The 20,843-nt window shown below is 37.9% G+C and overlaps 1 protein-coding gene across 4 annotated transcripts in view; it reads left to right on the top strand.

Annotated features, from left to right (window-relative positions):
• The window catches only part of ARHGAP21 (Rho GTPase activating protein 21), a 103,735-nt gene extending 82,977 nt beyond the window's left edge, over window positions 1-20,758 (top strand). For all 4 annotated transcript variants that reach the window (XM_072327768.1, XM_072327767.1, XM_072327769.1 and 1 more), the window contains 17 exons: window positions 6,031-6,189; window positions 6,343-6,445; window positions 6,533-6,569; window positions 7,221-7,346; window positions 8,109-8,393; window positions 9,362-9,426; window positions 9,510-9,658; window positions 10,492-10,634; window positions 10,775-10,930; window positions 11,038-11,116; window positions 12,062-12,135; window positions 12,242-12,331; window positions 14,291-14,416; window positions 14,610-14,651; window positions 14,998-15,103; window positions 16,865-16,896; window positions 18,164-20,758. In XM_072327768.1, the coding sequence (XP_072183869.1) occupies window positions 6,031-6,189; window positions 6,343-6,445; window positions 6,533-6,569; window positions 7,221-7,346; window positions 8,109-8,393; window positions 9,362-9,426; window positions 9,510-9,658; window positions 10,492-10,634; window positions 10,775-10,930; window positions 11,038-11,116; window positions 12,062-12,135; window positions 12,242-12,331; window positions 14,291-14,416; window positions 14,610-14,651; window positions 14,998-15,103; window positions 16,865-16,896; window positions 18,164-19,897 (3,506 nt within the window). In that variant the 3' untranslated portion in view covers window positions 19,898-20,758. The remainder of the gene's footprint in view (window positions 1-6,030; window positions 6,190-6,342; window positions 6,446-6,532; window positions 6,570-7,220; window positions 7,347-8,108; window positions 8,394-9,361; window positions 9,427-9,509; window positions 9,659-10,491; window positions 10,635-10,774; window positions 10,931-11,037; window positions 11,117-12,061; window positions 12,136-12,241; window positions 12,332-14,290; window positions 14,417-14,609; window positions 14,652-14,997; window positions 15,104-16,864; window positions 16,897-18,163) is intronic.
• The last annotated feature ends 85 nt before the right edge of the window (window positions 20,759-20,843 follow it).

The raw sequence follows: 20,843 nt of genomic DNA, 5'->3' as shown, positions 1-20,843 counted from the left end.
GCATCAATCTTCTGTTTTGTTCAGGGTCCTACAGTGTGCCTTGCCAAATTGCTGTTGCTCCAGGCTGAACATTTCCATATATCTTATGCAAAGAACAATTTTTGAATCATTGTGGTATTCTGAAATAAAACAGCCAAAACACAGAATTACAAGTTAGTGTTTAAAATGCCACTTAAAATGTTTGTGTAATTCAAAAACCCACTAAAATTTGAAATCAAAAGTTTGTAACTTCTAGAAGAGTTTTAGTTGAAATGGGGGCATTGGCCTTGTTTGGTAAATGGTTAAGGTTTTCAAAACAAATCTTAATATATCATTAAAACTTAATAATTACAGGTAATGAAGGAATATGATGAGAGTTCTTGACCAAAACAATGTATATTGCGAATTGTGTGTTTTTTGATCATGTGTCTGAATAATAGTGTGAGCTGGGACCTTTAGAGTGATGTGTAGACATGGATAGCTGTACGTTTGTTTGCTTAACACTGAAATGACCAACATACTATCATAGATCTTACATGAGGAATAATATAGGGAAGCCTTTTTCTGTTTTAGTGAAACTCTGTCACTATAATAAATATGTTACTTACACGAGTGTGTTAACAGACGATTGGATTTGATTATTTGGGAGGCTTGTTCCAGTCCTTTTTTCTATGGCTTACCAAAATGAATGTGATCAGCATGCAGACATGTTTCCATTATGTTCGTTTGGCTACACGAGGATAATTACGTAAAGTAGATATGTGAAGTGGTTCTTTGTAAAGACAATCAGTGCTGTCAGCATTGCAAGTACTTAAAAACCAGCAAACAACAGAATCTTAACCAGCAAAACCTTCTTAGAGTAAAACGGTAGCAAGTCTTGACGATGCAGCAGCTCGTGCTTCAAGATAGGCAATTAAAAGCCACTTCTGTGGGTTATATATCAGCTTGTTGTGCTATTAGTGTGATAGCAGAGTTAGGTCAGTGTAGTTCATTTTTGCTTGAGTGAAATGTTTTTATTTTGTTGATTATTTTTGGCCTTCTTACCATGCAGATGAAATTATGTACATAGTCCTTTCAGTTGACTGTCTTCCTGACAGACTTCTAAGGAAAATTAAGTTTGTGAATAGGTAGATCAATATTAGTATGTCTGTGTTCTGCTTAAATTCATCTGCTTCCTAGGTTTCTTGGAAGCAAGGAGCCTCTGAGGTACCTTTCTGAACTTCCTTACCTGTGTGTTAAAATTCCACAAGATTGAGTAATGAAAATTGCATGAAGTACTGCATAGAAGCACTTTAAAGACATACCTAATACAAGATTTCAATATGGTTTTCAGAAAACCTATGATACTAGAATACTGCATCTTCTTCTGTGTATGCAGTTTGGAAGATGGTATCCCAAGTGGTTTTGTGCATGGGAGCACGTTAGCTTAAAGCACTTCATATGAAAAGCAATTTAAAGCTATTTGTAAGTGTATGCTTCTCAGTAAATAGGTCTTTATAATTGAAATATTTAAAAAGAAAAAAAAAAGTTAATAGTCTTTGTAAATTCTTTTACTTGTTGAATTAGTCTGTAGCCATATACTTATGTTGTCTGTTGAAACTGAAATCTCTAATTAGTGTTTAAAATGATAATGTGCTGTGCACACTTAGTAAGTAATGCAGTTCCTTCTTAAAATCTTCTGAGCTGTTGAGATGCTGATTGCAGCACTGCCAGGTCCAAAGGGTGCTGAATATGAAAGCTGATTTCTAGCTTTGGAAGTGACTTTTTTTCCCAGTCACCAACCAAGAAACTTGAGGTGACTTCATCCACAGGGCAGGGGTGGTGCATCCTCTGTCACACTTGTTTACCTGCATAGGCCTCCAAGTGGAGATCAGCAGTTCTGCCGCTGTAGATAATGAATTCACGCTATGTAAAGTTAGGTTTGTGTCATTGAAGATCCAGAATACTACACATATTTTTTTCTTGGATAATTTACGTTATGTATGGATGCTCTCCCTTTGTAGGTCTGTAATCTCCAAGTGTTTAACAGCAGAAATGTGCTTTTGTGCGCACATTTTTTTGTTTCAATTAGCAAATCATCTAACAAAAGCTGACTGAGCTTGGAGCTTTCCCTGTTTTTAAGAAATCCTCAGTGTCTTACCTCCTATAAATATTCTCACACTGGAAGGCTTTCCACGAAGGCTGGCTGTAGCTGCTCACCAGGTGCATACTTGCATTGCTGTGTATAGAAGCAGTATCTCTCCTTCCCTTGGGAACACTGTCAGCATGTAGAGGTCATTTTCTGATGTCCAGTCTTAGTTTGCTTCATAGCAATGTGGAACAAGTGGTACTCACATTATTTCCTCACATGAAAAGTAAAACTTGAAGTATTTCTGAAGGCTTTACCCTCTTTGTTACAGACAACTGAAGGGACACCATTAATCCCTGTAATGACAAACTGAAGAGAATGTGTGGCTTCTCCTATGGCTTGTCTGCTCTGTAAGCCTCACTCCATTTTGTGCAGTCATTTGTGTCAACTGCTGAGCAGCACATGTCCTCCCATGCTCTGTGAGAGCTTTTGTGGAACAGGCTCATTGGTTTATCGAAGAAACTCAAAGGGACAAATATAACAAGCACTTAGGAGAAAAGTCAAAACACAAAGGTTCTATGTAGTTACCTGTTTGTTGTAATTGAACAGCAGTGGCAATGTTTGCAGTGTGTTGAATCAGTCAGCAGTAACTTGCATGGCATACATCGCGGTGTGCTCTATAATCACCTCACATTATATAACAGCTTGTCGTGAAGCTAACCTTCAGCCATGGAAGGTACTGAACAGCTATTCCCCTCCTGTACCAGGAATGTCATTTGCAGTCTCATCAAAGCTTGTCTTTTTCTAAAACAACATCAGAAGTAGCCTTGCTTGCCTTAACATCATTGGAAAATAGGTGTTTGTTTCTCCTGCTAGCAGGCCTCCAAGGGAAGCAGGTGGAACAAACTTTTCAAATCACTGATGGCAAATGGAGTATTACCTTTATCAGTGTTTTCTTTTCTGCTTTGCTGTAATCACGTTGTGAAGTTCAGTTCTATCTTTCTTTTTATTGTAAGTAACCAAATTGTCACCATCAGTTTGTATATTTTAGGTGTATACAAGAATGAAAACTGGCAGTTTGTAGCAAACAGTCTTTGTCATATTATTAAGTTATTAGTATCATTGTCAGGCTTGAAATAAAGTTCTTATATTTTTGAGACCATTTTTAGTCTTAGAAAACTTAAAAGAGAGTTTTTTTGTTTATTTCCTCTCTAGTCTGGAAAATAGGAATATACATAGGAATATATAGGAAAATATTTAGGAAAATAGGTGTAAAGAACTGGCAATACATTGCATTACACACTTCTGCATAGGAAACAGACATTAAAGCATTAAGGAATGTATTACTCCTCTTTGTCTTCTCTAAGTAACTGTGATGATTTATTATCCTGACTTTGTGATATTAGAGTGGAATTTCGTTCTCTGTTCACTTAAGAAATGATGAGTTGCTACCTATGTAGAAATGATCTCGGGTCATTCTTGAAGTATCCTTGTATATATTGATGCTGAAGTGCATTGGTCAGAGGAATGATGTTATAGATAATTAATCTTAATATACATTGGTAATTCAAGAAAATTGCTATAAATTTCTAAGCTATAAATCTGTTTAGTATATTGCAAAAGCCACTCATGACCTATAGGAAGAATGAAAATTAATTACATGGTCTTCCCAGTTATGTAGCTTAACAGGGAAGTAGTTTGAGTGTGATAGCAACAAAGTGCTTTTCTCCATGCAAGTGGTGTCTGTTCCATTTAGGACTGCATCCAGATGTGCTCATCAGGGATGATTTGTGCTAATCTTTGCCTATAGGCAGAGGGGAAGAGTGGTCCCAGAGTAGGATTCTGTTTCTCATCTGTGTGCTGCTTAAAGGCATGATGAGCTTCTTGCAGCATCCCTGTCCAGACCTGCTGGGAGAGCTGCACTGTGCTAATTGTGCATCCATGCTGGCTGTTGCTGCTCCTTTTGCAGATGAAAGCCAGGGCTCTGATCTCCATCCAGTGTGAAGTGTGCATGTAGGGCATCCATAGCACAGGCTTTTGAGATAAGAGGGATGCCCACAGTCTCAATTCTGAACTCACATCAGGTCCATGGCCATGCACTGCTGGAGTACCTGCACTGTCTGTCTCCAAGATGCAGCATTCTCATCCAGAAACAGCAGTAGGTCTCATCAGGAGGCACCCACTTCGTAATTTTTGTTACTTTCAAGCACTTGGACTGTTGTCCCGCAGACAGAATCCTGTGTTTAAGTAGCTTTGCTGTGGGCTGCTGGGTAGTATTGCCCGAGCTCCTGCATTCACACCTCCTGCGGGTTTGTTTCTAGTGGTAAAGTCTTTAACTTTCTGAAGTAGAGCCTGTGACGGTTTGAGATGAGTCTGTAACAGAGCTGAGTTGCAGCTGAGCTCTTGCAGTTTATGTGCACTGAAGTAATTCATCTGAAAAATTGCTCAGTGAGTGGAAATATTCATTAGTCAACATCGGTGTGCTTCTCAGGGTTTGCTGCAGGGAAGCTGAGCAGATGAAAAAGATGACAGTAGGACAGTGAGCTGCTGTAGTTCGGAAAATGGGAGCACAGCTGAGGTTCTTCCTCTCTCCTTGCTGCTGTATCAGAGAAGTCTGTAAATGCTTCAGTTTATCACTGGATGCAAATAGAACTCAGAACTTATTTCCATTTAATGTCACGAATTTGCTGTGAATTCTTTTGCTTTCCTTTTTATTCATGTTCCTGTTTCACAACTGGCTTAGGGGTGGAGGATTGTGCTCTAGAAAATAACAAATAAAAACCTTTAAAATTACTGTATTTAACCATTCCACGCAAAGTAGGGCTGTCACGGCTGAATCTTTCTGTACTTTAATCATTTGTCATCTTGTTTTAAACTTACTTTGCCAGATTTTGTGTGCTGCCTTTAACAGAACTGTTAGTGACCATTAGAACAGCACAATGCAGCTTACGCAGTTGTGTTGGCACAAGGCAAAGAATAAACCTCTGTTTGCAAGTGTCCGTTGATTTCAATGGGCTTTTCAGAAGCTCTGCATATTGCAGTTCTTAGCACCTAGGATACATTCATATTCATTATGGCAGCGCAGTCCAGCCCCTGCTCGTGACTTGCTTCTCTCCACCCCTCCTCTTCTTCTGAAGCATGAAGTACAGTTATTTCTGTCGTACTACCAAGGTGTGCTAGAAGATGTTACAGCTCTCAGAGTGTTTGAATGGGCATCTTTCAGCTTCTGCTATCGTTCCAGAAACATGTTAAACAGTAGAAATACTTAAAGCTTTTTGGACTCTTTCACGATGACTCGTGTGGCAGTTGAGACTGTGAGGTGCTGGGCGTGTACGGCATGCAATCGTTTGTATGAGCAATTAGTGGAAGAAATAATTGGTATGTAGTGATGCCATCTTTGATAACATGAATACTTGCTTCTTTATCTGAATGTGTGGAGGATGGGAGGATTGGTGCTCTCAATGCTAATAATATTTCAAATATTTTTTGTTTGCAAGTTGGCTTTGTTGTTGGAACACTGATTTAAACCAAATAGCTTCTGGTAGTTGGAATGCTCATGTTTTATTTTAGGAAGCAGTACTTAGTTGTCTCTTGAGTTTAGACTTATTGATGTATCGAGTTTGTTTTTCATATGCATGCAAACAAACAAAACCAGTCTACTTGAAAATCATGTTACAAGAGGTTAGCACAGAATTTCTGCTCTGTTCTCTCATATAATCACATAATGATCATGATTTTCTTTGCTCTTATCCCCAATGTATGATTTAACATCCTTACGAAATGAAGCAGACTCATGTTTAAAAAAAGAAAAGAGAACAAACATTTAACAGTATGCATTAATTGGACCCTCGATGTTTGTATGAAAGACTTTGTGTTTAAGGCACTTAATATAATATCCCAGCAATGACAGGTTCTGACAGCCGTTTAGTTTGAGCGTTTGATTAATGCATTTATTGTTAATTTATGACATATTACCTTTGTAGATGAACCGACTAGTCCTAGTATTGACCATGATATTGCACACATTCCTGCTTCTGCTGTTATTTCTGCATCTGCTTCTCAAGCACCTGCTATAACAACTGTTCCTCCCAGTCCTACATCTCCAATCCCTTTAATTCGGCGACAGCTTTCTCATGATCATGGTGAGTGGTGATTTGATTTTCTTTCCATGCTACTTTTTTCTTTTAACTCTCTGGAGATCAGGTGTGAAAATCATAACCTCTTTACTGCTTGACATAAGCTGTAAAATATGAGTCACTTTCCTACCATTTTAAAATATTTCTACTTCCTTATAGAATCCATTAGGCCCAGTGTCCTGGATAGCCAGCCTGCCACAAAACCAGAGAGATCGAAGTCATACGATGAAGGACTGGATGACTATAGAGATGAGGAAAAATCGTAAGTTCATGAAAAATGTCAGTTGATTTGGAAATTTTTTTTGAAGCTTGTAAAACCTCATTTGAATATCTGTTTTTGTCCCAACAGGTCCATTAAGCATGTATCGAGCTTAAAGGGGATCAAGGTAAGTAAATATTTAACAACTCTTAAAAACAGTAAATATTACTGTGACAAATTTCATGAATTATACAACTGACGTGTACGAATGATGTGTTAAAGACACATAAACGTGATAGCTATTGCTATCCATCAAATTATTCTTAATTTGTATTGATTTTTAATATTAAATATTACTGTGTGCTGTGCGTGTAACATAAGTAAACACGGTTGTTGTTTTGTAGGCTCCCCACTTGATTCATGATTTTCTTTTTCCTCAGCCTCTGTAAATGAAGCATATCTCTGCTGCCTCCAGTAAAAGCTTAGTAACAAGAGTCTGGGATGTCTCCCATTCTGGAGATGGGCAAGATCACTATTCTCGTACTATCCTATGGAAACTTTAGATATCATGTTTTCTGGGGGAATATTCTTAGGGACGTTTTCCTGAATAAGATATCAGGTTTTAAAGTGAAGGACAGAATAGTCAATTGGAAGGGACCTGCAAAGGTTGAGTCCAACTATCCAGCCACTTCAGGGCTTACCAAAAGTTGGATCATGTTATTAAAGCTTTTATCTAAATGGCTCTTGAGCACCGATAGATGTGATCTTGTATATAGAAATCATAGAGAAAAGTGTCTAGAAGCGCACTGTGAATTTCTTTCTGTGATGTTCTCTTTAGGTCACAGACAGTCAGAAATCTTCTGAAGATTCTGGTTCTCGAAAAGATTCTTCTTCAGAGGTCTTCGGTGATGCCTCCAAAGAAGGGTGGCTCCATTTTCGTCAGCTTGTTACAGACAAAGGAAAGGTACCTTTTGTGGTTTTGTTTCTTCATTCTATTTTTTAACCTGTCAAAAAACTTAAAACTGGTAGAGAACTGTGATAAGAAACTTGAAGCTTTCTGGTTATTCTTTCATAGTAATGTTTTTGGGATATAAACATCAATGACTCTATGACTCTCAAGTTTTAGAACTGTTTGTTAGAAGATTTATCATAATGAGTTTCGTAGCTTCTCTTAGAGACTACCTTTGAAAGTATTTCATTTCTGTGAAATTAACTGTTTTCTAACAAGGTAGGTAGAAAAATCCATGCTGATATAAATTAAGCTTGTAGCCTTCTTTCCCTTTGCTAATAATGAGAAGCAATGATATTCATGAACATTGTGGAGTTGAATTCACATCAACTTCCTGCATGTGTATGGGATAACACTTAAGAAGAACTGGGAATGTGGAATTGCACTGTTATGTAAATGTGAGTCTGACTTGAATAAATGTTAAAAGACTGGGCAAGAATCCACTAAATATTTTTTTGCTGTGTTTATTTTAAGGCATCTGTGAAATTCTGGTTGCATTGTTGCTGTCAGTTGAACTCTCAATGGGTAATCAGGGAGGGCAGGCTTTATAACTTCTGTTTTCTGACAGCAGTTAACGAGTCCCACTTTGTGAAAGCTTCCTGCAGGTCGTTCTTAAGTATACTATATAGTGTTTGTAAAGCTTCTGAAGGTAGCTTATCTTAACCACATAAATTGTAGCAAATAACCAAAACTAACATATTGGTTTATATTTTTCAGCGAGTTGGTGGGAGCATTCGGCCATGGAAACAGTTATATGTTGTTCTTCGAGGTCATTCACTTTATTTGTACAAGGATAAAAAGGAGCAAATGACCCCATCAGAAGAAGAGCAACCTATAAGTATCAATGCTTGTTTAATAGACATCTCATACTGTGAAACCAAGAGGAAAAATGTATTCAGACTCACCACATCAGACTGCGAATATCTGTTTCAAGCAGAGGACAGAGATAATATGTTAGCATGGATTAAAGCAATACAAGAAAACAGCAACTTAAATGATGAGGTAATTGTTACATTATTTTTAATACTACAGGAAAATTTGTAATTAAACAATCAAAATGTATACAGGAACACACGAGAAAATTAGACTGGTAAATTAGTTGGGTAAGTATACTGAGTTTGGTTTTTAATTAAAGCATGATTATATTTTGATTATCAGTATTTTAAAATAAATGAATTAATGTAATTGCCGATTTGACTGTAGATAAACTTTATGTTAAGATAATAAAAATCCCTAATGTATCAGTCACAAGTAATTGTAGTATAGAACCAGGACTTGTATTGTAAAGTAGCATGTGCATGGTGTGATAAGTTTCTCAGTAATTAAAAATTGAAACTTTGAAGGATGTTCATTTCTTTAATTAAAATGCGATGTTTTTTATGAGTTGAATGTTAATGCTAAATGCAAAGCAAGAATATGCTGTTAAATACAACACATATCTGTCCCAAAATGATCCTCAGGGCATTTTCATTTCAGTGATGAGGAACATTTGCATGTCTGTGGGCATACATTTCTGTTTAGTTCTGAAATAATTAACAATATATATATATAATGTTTGTGTCATTAAGTGGATAAAAGCATGTTTTGAATTCAGGGCCGTTTCAGTTCTATGCGTGGTAGTAACTGTATGACTACTACGTGTATATAAGATTTGATTCTTTCCAGAGCAGGTTTTGTTGACTTACATGTTTTGTACTGGAAGTAACTTCCAGTTTAACATAATATAATCACATACCTACTGCTTTGGAAATAGTAGCATCTAATGTGTAATTAATTACTCACTTGAGTTTTCCTCGTGGTTTTCGAGTGCTCTGTGTTTGTTGCTCCCAAGGACTGCCCACTAGGTTTTTAGGTGTACTGAAATGTTTTTCATATGTGTTCTGTCGATGGGAGGAGGTGATGTTTTCTGAAAGTAAATCTGTTTGTTGTATTTTGTAAGATTATAAAGTAGATCTCAATTCGTTTTATAGGACACTGGTGTCACTAGCAGAGACCTAATTAGCAGAAGGATTAAAGAATACAGTACGATGATGAGGTAGGTCAATTACAAGCTGATGGTAGTTTTTGTGTGTATGCTTATCTAGATTCTTTTTACTGAAGTAATGTATCTTGCTTCAGTTCTTCTAGCAGCAAAACAGAGCCATCTCCCAAAACACCTCGTCAGAGCCTTAGTATCAGGCAGACTCTGCTTGGAACTAAAGCAGATCAGAGGACGCAGAGTCCACATTCTCCCAAGGATGAGTCAGAGAGGAAGCTTCTCACTAAAGGTTTGCTTGTTTCTTTTTCTTTTTTTTAATAATTTCTTTAGTTTCTTATAGCCCCAGTAGAAGCTATCGAGGTGCTTTATTCAAGTTCCTCAAACTCAAGAATATACATGTGTAAACCACGTATGAGCTAATGACTGTAGCTGCAGCTGTATATATTTCTAACAAACATTCCCTTACTCATTCTGTGATGCAGATGTGTAAGTAAATTGCAGATGTTAAGTAAATTCCAAACCTACTGAAACAGCATTTCCAGAGATAGTCAAGTAAGAAGTACTGTTGGAGTACAGGGTGAATGGGAATTGTAATTTGTTACATGAGTTGTATAATGGAAGTAAAGAGTTCAATTGAACTTCTAATCTGATTTTGTATAAACAATATTTTAAAGTGTTTGAGTCTCTTTTGGGACTGATTTGGAGCACCTGAAACCTCCTAATTACTGAAAGTAGGTCTGCACAATGTCAAATATTAGTGTGGCTTTATTAATTTCATAACTGTTTTATATGTCACCGTTACTCAGTAGCCATGTAATCTTACTTTAGGGAATGTTGTGGATTTTATTTTTTTAATGTAATCTTTGTATATTTAGTCTTTGAATGATAAAATACCACTGTATCATCTACCTACTTCCTTTTTCTGAGTATGGGGATATTCAGATGCATCAGTGAGTTGTTGTGGGAAACTGGGCTAAGAAAAAAGGTGAAAAACAGGAAGGGATAGTGACACACTATTTTCTTTTTTGTAAATGTAACCTGCATTTGTAGTAACTTCTGTGACTTTAATGCCTTAATGTGTCTTATTTGCTGTCTTATTTGCGTAATGCTAACAACAAAAAGATGAGACAAGCCCGCCTAAAGACAAGGGAACGTGGAGGAAAGGCATTCCAAGCATTATGAGGAAGACATTTGAAAAGAAGCCATCTGCAGTAGGAACATTTGGTGTCAGACTGGATGACTGCCCCCCAGCACACACCAACAAAGTATGAAAGAGCAGTTTTTCTTTCCAGTGTGATTTTAAATGCTTTTTAGTGCTTTTTCATGTATACTTTAAGAATGTGTGTGTGTATATCTATAGATAGATACATACATATATATACATATAAAATGTTTTTTTCTTCAGTATATCCCACTGATTGTTGACATATGCTGCAAACTAGTTGAAGAAAGAGGTCTTGAGTATACAGGTATTTACAGAGTTCCTGGAAATAATGCTGCCATCTCAAGTATGCAAGAGGAGCTCAACAAAGGAATGACAGACATAGATGTTCATGATGATGTAAGTCTTCAGTCACAGTGTTTTCACTTTGAACTTCTGAAAACTTCCAGTTGTGCTATGATTACAGAAATACAAAGACTGTATTTCTTTTTCTTCTAAATGTTTAGAAATGGCGAGACTTGAATGTCATAAGCAGTTTGCTGAAGTCCTTCTTCAGAAAGCTCCCAGAACCCCTTTTCACCAATGGTGAGTTGTTTAACTTAGCTTTTTTCTGTATGAGCTACTGTTGAACAGTTGTCTGGAAACTTTCAGATGATTTGAGAGAAAGTGCAGTGAAACCAGTTCTGCAATAAATGCTTTTACTTCCGTAAAGAACAGGGAGTCATAGTGGTAGAACTTAAGAACAAGAACAGTAAATAGAATTTGTCTAATCTATAGACTAGACGAACACTGTACAATAATTACAGTGTTCAAATATTGTGCCAAAATATTTCAGTGTATCCATGTTAATATTCTATTTACTTCAGCATACAAAACAAACAAAACAAACCCATCCAGCTCTTATTTTTTACTTTTATTCTGGAAGAATTGCAAGGGGGTGGAAAGGCAGCAAGAATTCGGTATTAACTCTGATTTGGTGGTTATAAACAGAACTTTACAAGTTAGATCTTTAAAGATTTCCACTAGAAATAGTAATGGACAGAGAGCAACAGCAGAATTTGACTTTGGGAATTTTTTTTATGCCGTGTTACCTCTGCACGATTGGTTTTCGTACTTAAGTTTTTAAATAAACCAAACTAAATACATTTTTCAGGGGAGATTCTGATCACGTTCCTCTACCACCACAAATTTGAGTGTCATGTTTCTCAGATTTGGGGAGATGACAGGAGTTGAGCACAGGGAGTGCAGCGGATGAGCTTCACTCTGTTAGAACCATCCTGCACACTAACGAGATCCGTTTTTGGAGTTGGAATGTATTTTTCTCACAAAGATTTTAAGAAATGAAAGCATGAAAAACTTCGATTTTACCGTGAAACAAAAATCAGTAACGCTTGCAATTTCACTGTTCTAATGGTCTATGAAAGCTGTTTATTTTCTTCACTCTTACCTTACTGTGTTTGTATGCAGTTTGGGTAAACTTACAGTTTCCAAAAGTCTTAGCTTTGTGATCAATTTCTGCTTTTTTAACAGACAAATATGCGGATTTTATAGATGCCAATAGAAAGGAAGATCCAGTTGAACGTTTGAAAACACTGAAGAGACTGGTAAGCTGAAGTCAGGCAACTTATGTAGTATAGCTATACCTTTGTAGGTATACTACAAAATAATCATTAAACATTTAATATTCTGAGCAGTGATTGTTTGTTTCAGATTCATGATTTGCCTGAACATCATTATGAGACACTCAAGTTTCTTTCTGCACATCTCAAGACAGTAGCAGAGAACTCTGAAAAGAACAAGGTAACAGAAACAAAAGCATAATATATTTTGCTTTGATCCCTTTCATTAAGGGCAAGTTTTTTAGTGCATGATTATTTCTGTTGGCTAAGACAGTAGCTTCTGATTTTCGATGAGCTAAAAACCTCTGTGATGTTGGAAGATTTTTGGATTACATCCCGTTAAAGTATTCATGTTTAGTGTGTATTAAGCTTACTCAAACTGGTGCTAGTTGTTGTGTGAGTAACTGTTTGCATTCTAGATTTATCCCAACTCTGTAAATTTCATATAATCCACTTAGACACCAGTAGGAGTGTCTGGCAGCTAGTTTAAACTAACAATTAATATGCCACATATTCTCAATATAAAGCCTTGAGGAATGCATAGTTGACTTTGAAGATAGCATGAAAGTAAGTCTCTAATAGCACTCTCTTATAAAACAAGAGCTTTTTTACAGCTCAGACTCCCATAAAATACAAGATCAGTCCTTTATTAGATTTTGGAATCTTTCAGAGTAAAAAGTTAGGGACAAATAAGTGAATGCCTATGACCTAAATTAACCAGTTGACAAAGGCTTGGTAGCATCAGCTTTGTGTGAAGCCTACATTCCTGGACACTGAAATCAATTGAAGACTAGGATTTGCTATAATAACTCAAATATTTGACCTTTTAGATGCTTTCAGTGGTTTTAAGAGGGGTGGAGGTGGAAAAAGCATGATGTATAGGGTAGCAATCTTCTAATTAACACCTTTTGTCATTTCCACTGCTTGGGGACGTTGGCTTTTGTTTAGTGCTTCTATATATGCTATAAACCTACTGTAAGTGCAAATAACAGTATCCTTTTTTTTTCAGGGAGGCATAGATGAATGCAAAGCTGTGCAATATGGGTGTGCTTGTAGGTGCTCACATCAGGGCAGATGGCATGATGCCTTGTTGCAGGGGATACAGTAAAAAATTCAAAACACTGTGAAACAGATGAACTATGGTCAACTTTAGATCAGAACAGAAATTGCAGAATCATTAAGGTTATAGGTGAACAAAATCCAGAACTTTCAGTGTAATTAAAGTTAACATTTTAAGAGAGTAGTGAATGCCAGTAAGTCCAAAGCAAACAGTTATCATTTTATGTTTCATTGTACTGCATAAATATAGTTTCAATAATGTAAGTACTATAGAGTACATAAGGTTGGGCAAATGAGGTTTTATACTAGTATGACATGTCGAAGGCCACAGTTCACATCAAAGTGAGCAGCAGGGGCTTGGGTCATTCTCTTTGAAGCTTCCTTCTTGTAAGAACAAGAACATTCTCAGCCTATTCTGTCATAGCAGTAAGTCAGAAAAGTAAGCATGAATAGAAGATTAGTATTTTGCTGCTGCTTTCTTGCCATTATTTGTCGGAAATGTAACTTCAGGAGGAAATTAAGAGGATGAATAATGTTGTGACATTACTGGACTTAACTCTACCTCTGAGTAGTGGTGATGGAACTGTCATGTTGGATGCTGCCACATTCTTGATAGCAAATGTGAATTGAATAAGCTCTTGGTCAGTAGACATAACATGCCATTTGTTTACTGTCTGAACTTTAGTGTTTTATGTAAGTATTTTCAGGGGGAAACAAACAGGGAACTACCAATGTCTTTGCAAATTTTTCTTCCATTTTATTTAAAAAGAATAAGACTGTGTTTTTGAAGCAAAACAGGCTTTTCTTGCGTTTCTGTCCTGATGGAGCCATTCACTTGCCATGGCTTAATGAAAGTTGAATTTCAGAAGTGTTGGATGCCTTCATTACATCTGTGCATGGAAAGATTTTATTGTAGTGTAACTTCTTACCTGAGTCATTAATGTGTTTTTGAATAAATTTTATTTGTCCTTTTTTAAAATGATTCTCAGATATGAATAGTGTTGTATTAAAATCTTGGTTTGTATTATTGCATTTTCTCAATTACATCACATATGATATATGGAAATACTTCATTTCTTAGATGGAACCAAGAAACCTGGCAATAGTGTTTGGTCCAACGCTTGTGAGGACATCTGATGATAACATGACACACATGGTTACGCACATGCCAGACCAATATAAAATTGTAGAAACACTCATCCAAAAAGTAAGTGGGCGATTTTCGTTACTTAAAGAGTAAGTTCGTACACAGACAGATCTGCTTTCTCTTATTGGGCCGCTTTGGGTCTGGTATTTATCTGTTGAACTCCAGGCTATAATTTTTAGTCCATGTTTGATTGTTCCACATTTGGCTTTTGTGTTTCTTGTGGAGTTTTCACCGTTTTTATTTTAAATTGTAGCATGACTGGTTTTTCACAGAAGATGATGCTGAAGAACCCCTTGTAAGTATTGTGGCATAAATATTTGCATTCTGATTACCTTAGTTTAGAAACTGCTTCTGCTTCCTCTAGAATGTCCGTACTTCTTTTAATTGCATCACTGTATGGTTTTCTCTTCAAAAGTACCTTTTTAGCTCTCTAGTCCTTGCAGTAATTAATTAATTACTTAATTAAAGAAAAAAGAAAAAAACCAAGCATTTGTTTTAAAAAGCATAGAGCCAAATAGGAAAATGAAAACGTATGAGGAAAGCGTGTCCTCAGGTGAATGATGCAATTTTCTAAATGCTTTTGAATCATAACGACCTATTTGTGAAACGTTGATGAAGACGTCTTTGTTTATTAACTATAGACAGCAGTGCAGGAGGAAAACACTGTAGAATCTCAGCCAGTGCCAAACATAGATCATTTACTCACCAACATTGGAAGAACGGGAGTGTCTCCTGGAGACGTATCAGGTAACAGCCTGGACAGTGCTAGTCCGTAGGCTAGAATAACCCACTCTGTTAACTCACTGTAACTCTTTCACTCTATTTTCTTTTACTAATAAATTCTTTTTCTCTTTTCTTAAAGATCATTAACACTTCTTAGAGATTTGAATTGTTGGTAATCATGCACGATATGTTAGAAAACTTTGTCTAACAAGAGTATAATCATTAAAAGATGAGGTTTGCGCGTTCTATTTTATTTATTCACAGTAGCTCATGCAGTCATCATCGTAAGGCGAAGCAGATACGCTGCTGTAGAGGGGTGTGTTGTGATGGCAGAAAGATTGATCTGCAGTGGGGTTCTAATATCGCTCGTTAGGAATGCAAAAAATTATGTTTTCTTGTTACTTGGGGGTATGTTGCAGTATGTCTATACTAAAGCTGATTTCCTTCTGTTTATGAATGCCATCCTCTTGTGTGGCTAAGGACAAGCAATGCAGGCTCTTTTTTGGTGACTTTTTTCCCCCTTCCCTTCACTATACTATTGCACTAACCCAGCATGTTGTATCCCACAAATGCTCTCCCTTCGTCTCTAGCTTTTGTTTCAGTTTTCCAAGGGTTGCTCAGCACTTACTGAAGCAGTCACTTTATACTGATGTTGTAACAGGAGAAGTGGGAGGAGTCTATCACACGGTGATGTCATTAGTGGATTCTGTGATGTCACTGATGGACAGCTGGAACTGTAGGAAGAAGGAGGACTGTTGCCCACACTGTAGCTGCCTTGTCTGCAGAAACCCCCGTTTCTTGTAAATGGAAAACCAAAAAGTTGATCTGTGCTGTAAATTTTCTTTTAAGAGTATTTTAAACAGATCAATGCTACTTTTTAAAAGTTTTTCTGCTGTTTCTTGTTATCTCTGAAGCAGACCCTGAGGAGAAATAGCATGGTATGGTCTACCAGTCTTTCTAGTCATAAAGCATTAGCCATGTGTCAAAAAGGGGTGTGGCAGGGGGCTCAGCTCTTTCTTCCTAGGGAGCAAGTTCCTAAAGGTGGAACGCATCCAAGTTGATATTTTTTAGTTGCTGTGCTAGCCCCTTCCTACCCCCTTTATAATTGTATAATCTTGGGTTTTGCGAGACAGTGAAACTATGGTGTCCATTTTTCATTTCATAATAGCGCTTGTTATGGAAATGTACCAAACTGGTGGCTGCTGAAATCTAGCTGATTTACAAAGAAAATCCCACCTCTACCTAGTCACAGGTGAAGAGAGATACATAATTGGGGTGTTACACACAAAATGCAACTGAATTCCTTTAAAAACTCAAGCCTCCCAAAAAGAAAACAGTTGCACGAACCACGATTTGTACGTAGGGCAGTCAGCAGTGATAAGACATTCAATTTTGCTTTGTGTATCCTGAATCTCAGGAGAGTACACGCTACAATCCTGAAAAGGTCTCTCAGCTGCGGTTTTGCAGGGGCTGTGTACCTAAAACTTGGAATAAACATTAGTATTTCTGTTTTCTGTTTTTAGTTTAGAAGAACAGGGCTCCTTTGCCATTCCTATCATTGAGCTGGTTCTGCCTACAATTCACAGCATCTTTTCATGGCGGTGGCTTTCTGTGGTGCAGCTTGCATCTTTGTGAGCTCTGATTATTCACTCTGTTCTGGTTTTTATTTGCTTCACATTTTGTTCTGTGCTTGTCTTTTTCCATAAGTCCAGCATTGTCTGTAGCAACAGCACAAAAAGGAAAATTGCACGGAACTGAGCAGAATTGTTTTTAATTTTTCCACAGATTCAGCTACTAGTGACTCAACAAAATCTAAGGTAATGTATTCGCTGAAGTGGTGTAGCTGTAACCTTCAGAGATCTGATGGATGCTTTATTAGAGTGCTTCTATGCACATGTACTATAGAACTAGGTAGATTTTTCTTTTAAATAAGTGATAATGCCATTTTCTTAGCAGCAGCTTATTCTCTAAAAAAGTACCTGGAATCACTTACAGGGTCCCTTCCATAATGAATTCCAAGGTGTTTTTGTTGGAAGTATTTCTTTGATGATAACTGTTCCCCCACATCTCCCTCTCTGGAGTGCTGCAGCAGTAGCAAATGGTCAAGATTTCAGGAACTTCATTGAGCATAAGTCCTTCATTGCTGGTCTGAGTCTTCCTGTCCTCAGTTCAGAGGGAGAGGCTGTCGGTCTGAACATGGACATCTGAGCTGTTCTTGGTGAGACCTTGGCACAGATGTCAGGTTTCAGTCCAGCTGTGTTCAAGGTCCCCTGATGTAAGCAACTGCCCTGTATCGTCTGTTTTTCTGTTCTTGAGTGCTTGCAGTGTACAGACTGCACTGGTCAGCAGTCAGAGACAAACGTGTCAGTTCTGATAAGTCTGGGAGGGAGCAGGAAAGGTGTGTGGATTTGAGGTGGCCAGGCAGCAGCATGGTCAGTGTGGCTGAAACAGTTTGTAATGAATATTACAAATAAGAATAAGTGGACTCATCTTTTTTGCTTCTTTGTGATTCTACAGGCAGATGCCTTGAAGGACAGGAAGAAATTTGTTTCCGTTAGTTTTCTGTAATTGCATCTAAATTTGGGTTTTATGTGGCTTTTATTGTATTCTTACTATTGGATTGGTAGGATTTTAAAACTCTGAAACTGAGAGATGAAAAATCAACTGAAAAATAGTTTGAGAAATTAAACTTCTCACATAGGTAGGGAGGTGGAGACTTGAATCCACACTGCTGGGACCTCATCTCTGAAGTACTTTCTGTTACAAACCACTCTTGAAAAAGCCATCCTGGTTAATGGAGCCTGCTTTATTAGTCAAAAACTAAGTAGCTGTGCATAAAAACAAATCTTTGTCGAGTTGAAGGGGCTCAACAAGTGGGATTTTCAGGATGAAAATGGTCAACGTGGGCAATATCTTGTCAACTGCGTGGCAAGGAAACATTTCCTGAATGAAGAGTATTTCCTGAACAGAGACAGACTTTCTGCTCTGAAGCTCAGGAGATGTTTTTAAAAGTCTTGTGCTAATGGCTATTTCTTTGTGTTTTTTAATCACGCCCTGTGTTTTTTTGTTGTTGTTTCTAAACAGGGTTCTTGGGGTTCTGGAAAGGATCAGTATAGCAAGGAACTGCTCGTGTCCTCCATTTTTGCGGCAGCTAGTCGCAAGCGGAAAAAAACAAAAGAGAAACCGCAACCGAGTAGCTCAGAAGATGAGTTGGATAATGTGTTTTCCAAGAAGGAGCTCGCAGAGCAGTCTCGGGGTGACGCAGCAAAAGAGGACACAGCTAAAGGGGAATACGAAAAAGAGAGAGATGCGGGGAGAAAACAGAGGATGTTTGTCCTGAAGGAAAAAGAGAACAGCAGTAAAAAAGATGTGAATGTTGTAAAGGATGAAAAGAAGTCGTTAAGGAAAGAGAGCGTCCTGTCAGAGGAACCTTCACTGCCTTACCTTGAAAAACGTAGCAAATCACAAAGTCTCAGCTGCCAGCAAACTGTGCAGAAGGTTAACCCTAAAATGCCCATTTCCCAGTCTTCTTCCCAGGTTGAAGAGACTGTGTCTGACTCTGGCACTATGCTTAGCACTTCCTCTCAGGCTTCCCAGCACAGATACTTGTGCAAAAAGGTAGCCAGCCCTGAAATCAAACACAGTGAGTTTTTAGCAGCGGATGTCAGTTCCATCACCTCAGATTATTCAACGACTTCATCCTCTATATATATAACTGGATTAGATGCCAGTATGCTGAGCCCTGAAGTGCAGTCGGTAACGGAAAGCAAGGGAGAAGATGCTGATGATGAGAGAAGCGAGTTGATCAGTGAAGGGCGTCCTGTGGAGACAGACAGTGAGAGTGACTTCCCTGTCTTTGCCACCAGCTCTGCTGCTGAAAGGCTGTCCAAAGGGAAAGTGTCTGAAGTGTTTAAGAGCAGTCGGAGGAACTCTGAGGAAAGCGAAGTAAGTTGTACTGAGGGAAGTTCAACACCAAAGTTAGAGAGTCGCAGACTTTTTAGCTCACACAAACTGATTGAATGCGATACGCTGTCCAGGAGAAAGTCTGCACGGCACAAAACGGACAGTGAGGGTTCTGGGGATGCGAAGAGTGAGAAGGACTTACCTGCTGTGACCAAAATGTTTGATATAATGAAAAAAGGAAGGTCGACGAGCAGTTTAGCTACATCAGCCAGAAGTGAGACTGACAAGCAAGAACCTACCTGGAGATTAAAAATTACAGATAGGTTAAAGCTGCGGCTCAAATCGTCTGCAGATGACATGTTTGGAGTTGGGAATCAAAAGGCTAACTCTGCCGAGACGGCGAAGAGGAAAAATATCAGGCGAAGGCATACGCTTGGAGGGCAGAGGGATTTTGATGAAATAAGTGTCCTGAATGTTTGGAAAGTTCAAGAGCCAAGTCAAAGTAGAGAGAGAGAATCTGAGCTTTCGGCTGTGAATCGTCTGAAGCCAAAATGTCCAGCCCAGGACCTCTCCATCTCAGAGTGGCTTGCACGAGAACGTTTACGCACTAGCACAACTGACCTTAATACGGGTGAAACTGGAAAGCCCAGACTTGAGAACACTAGCTTAGCAGATGCATCAAAGGTAGATCTGCCTCTGTCTGCTGAGATGCAAGCAGATGAAGGCAGTTCCTCCAGCAGCTTGACTTCAATCAGCAGAACACCACCTTCGGGACCATTTCAGCCGCCAGACCAGGTAAATGGTGAAAGTTATCAGAATATGAACAAAAACAACTTCAGCCCAGCAGTTGATGCCCATCCTCATAAGCTGTCTGGGACCCAAGTGGTTAGATCTCGATTCTACCAGTATCTTTGAAATGGGGAGAAATGTCCGCTACAGCAATTCATTAACTTAATGTTACGCTTCCCAGTAACTGCGTGTATGTGTGTGTGTACATATATATATATATATTTTCCTGTACTGTTGTTGTTATGCAGCCTTCATTTGGGCTGGTTTCATCAATATGCTCTGTGGAACGTCTTCACAGTGCATTACCACAGCCAGAAGAACACTAAAGGTAAAGTGTGTGTATATATATACATATATATATATATATATATATATATTTTAAGAAAAAGTATATTTGATGGCTGCATATGAATGTTGGACAAAGCATCTGATGCAACAAGCTGTGTAGTGTATACATGGTTTTCTGACTGAGAGTTGGCCTGGCATTAGTATGCAGAAAAATCGTTCTTTTGGTTTAGTCACTAACAAGTGCCTCATCATAAACTCATTTGGTTTCTTAGGGTGCCATATTGTTAAATTAGAGAAACTTACTACAAACGATCGAATGCATTTTACTGTTAACGAGTTTCATTACATTTTACAAATGTTAACACAGGTGGCCGCAGAGCTTCCATTCCTTAGGCATTCCAGTAAATATTGGAGTTTTATATTTCCAATTTTAATACAGATTTTGAGTTTTATGTGACTTGAATTTTTAATCTTTCTGTAAAATAAGTAACTTAAATGTACATACTACATGTGTATCTTTTCTTCAGATACCAGATTTGATATAAATGTTGTAACATAGGCGTGTAGATAGTGGATACTGGATGGAACTGGTTTCTTTTATTGAGAATATAATTCTGCATGAAGACCTAATGAATCCAAACCTGTATCATGCCTGTGTGCATACCCACTTAAACACTGGAAATAAAATTGTTTTGGTGACTCTGTGTGTGGTGCGAGTTCGTTCCAATGACGGGTTTAAAAATGCCTTAGCGAGTTGCTTTGTGTTTAATCCGGTGTTTTTTGG

This window comes from Excalfactoria chinensis, chromosome 2 (genome assembly GCF_039878825.1).
Source record: "Excalfactoria chinensis isolate bCotChi1 chromosome 2, bCotChi1.hap2, whole genome shotgun sequence".
Taxonomy (NCBI): Eukaryota; Metazoa; Chordata; class Aves; order Galliformes; family Phasianidae; genus Excalfactoria; species Excalfactoria chinensis.
This window is presented reverse-complemented; position numbering and strand designations above follow the sequence as displayed.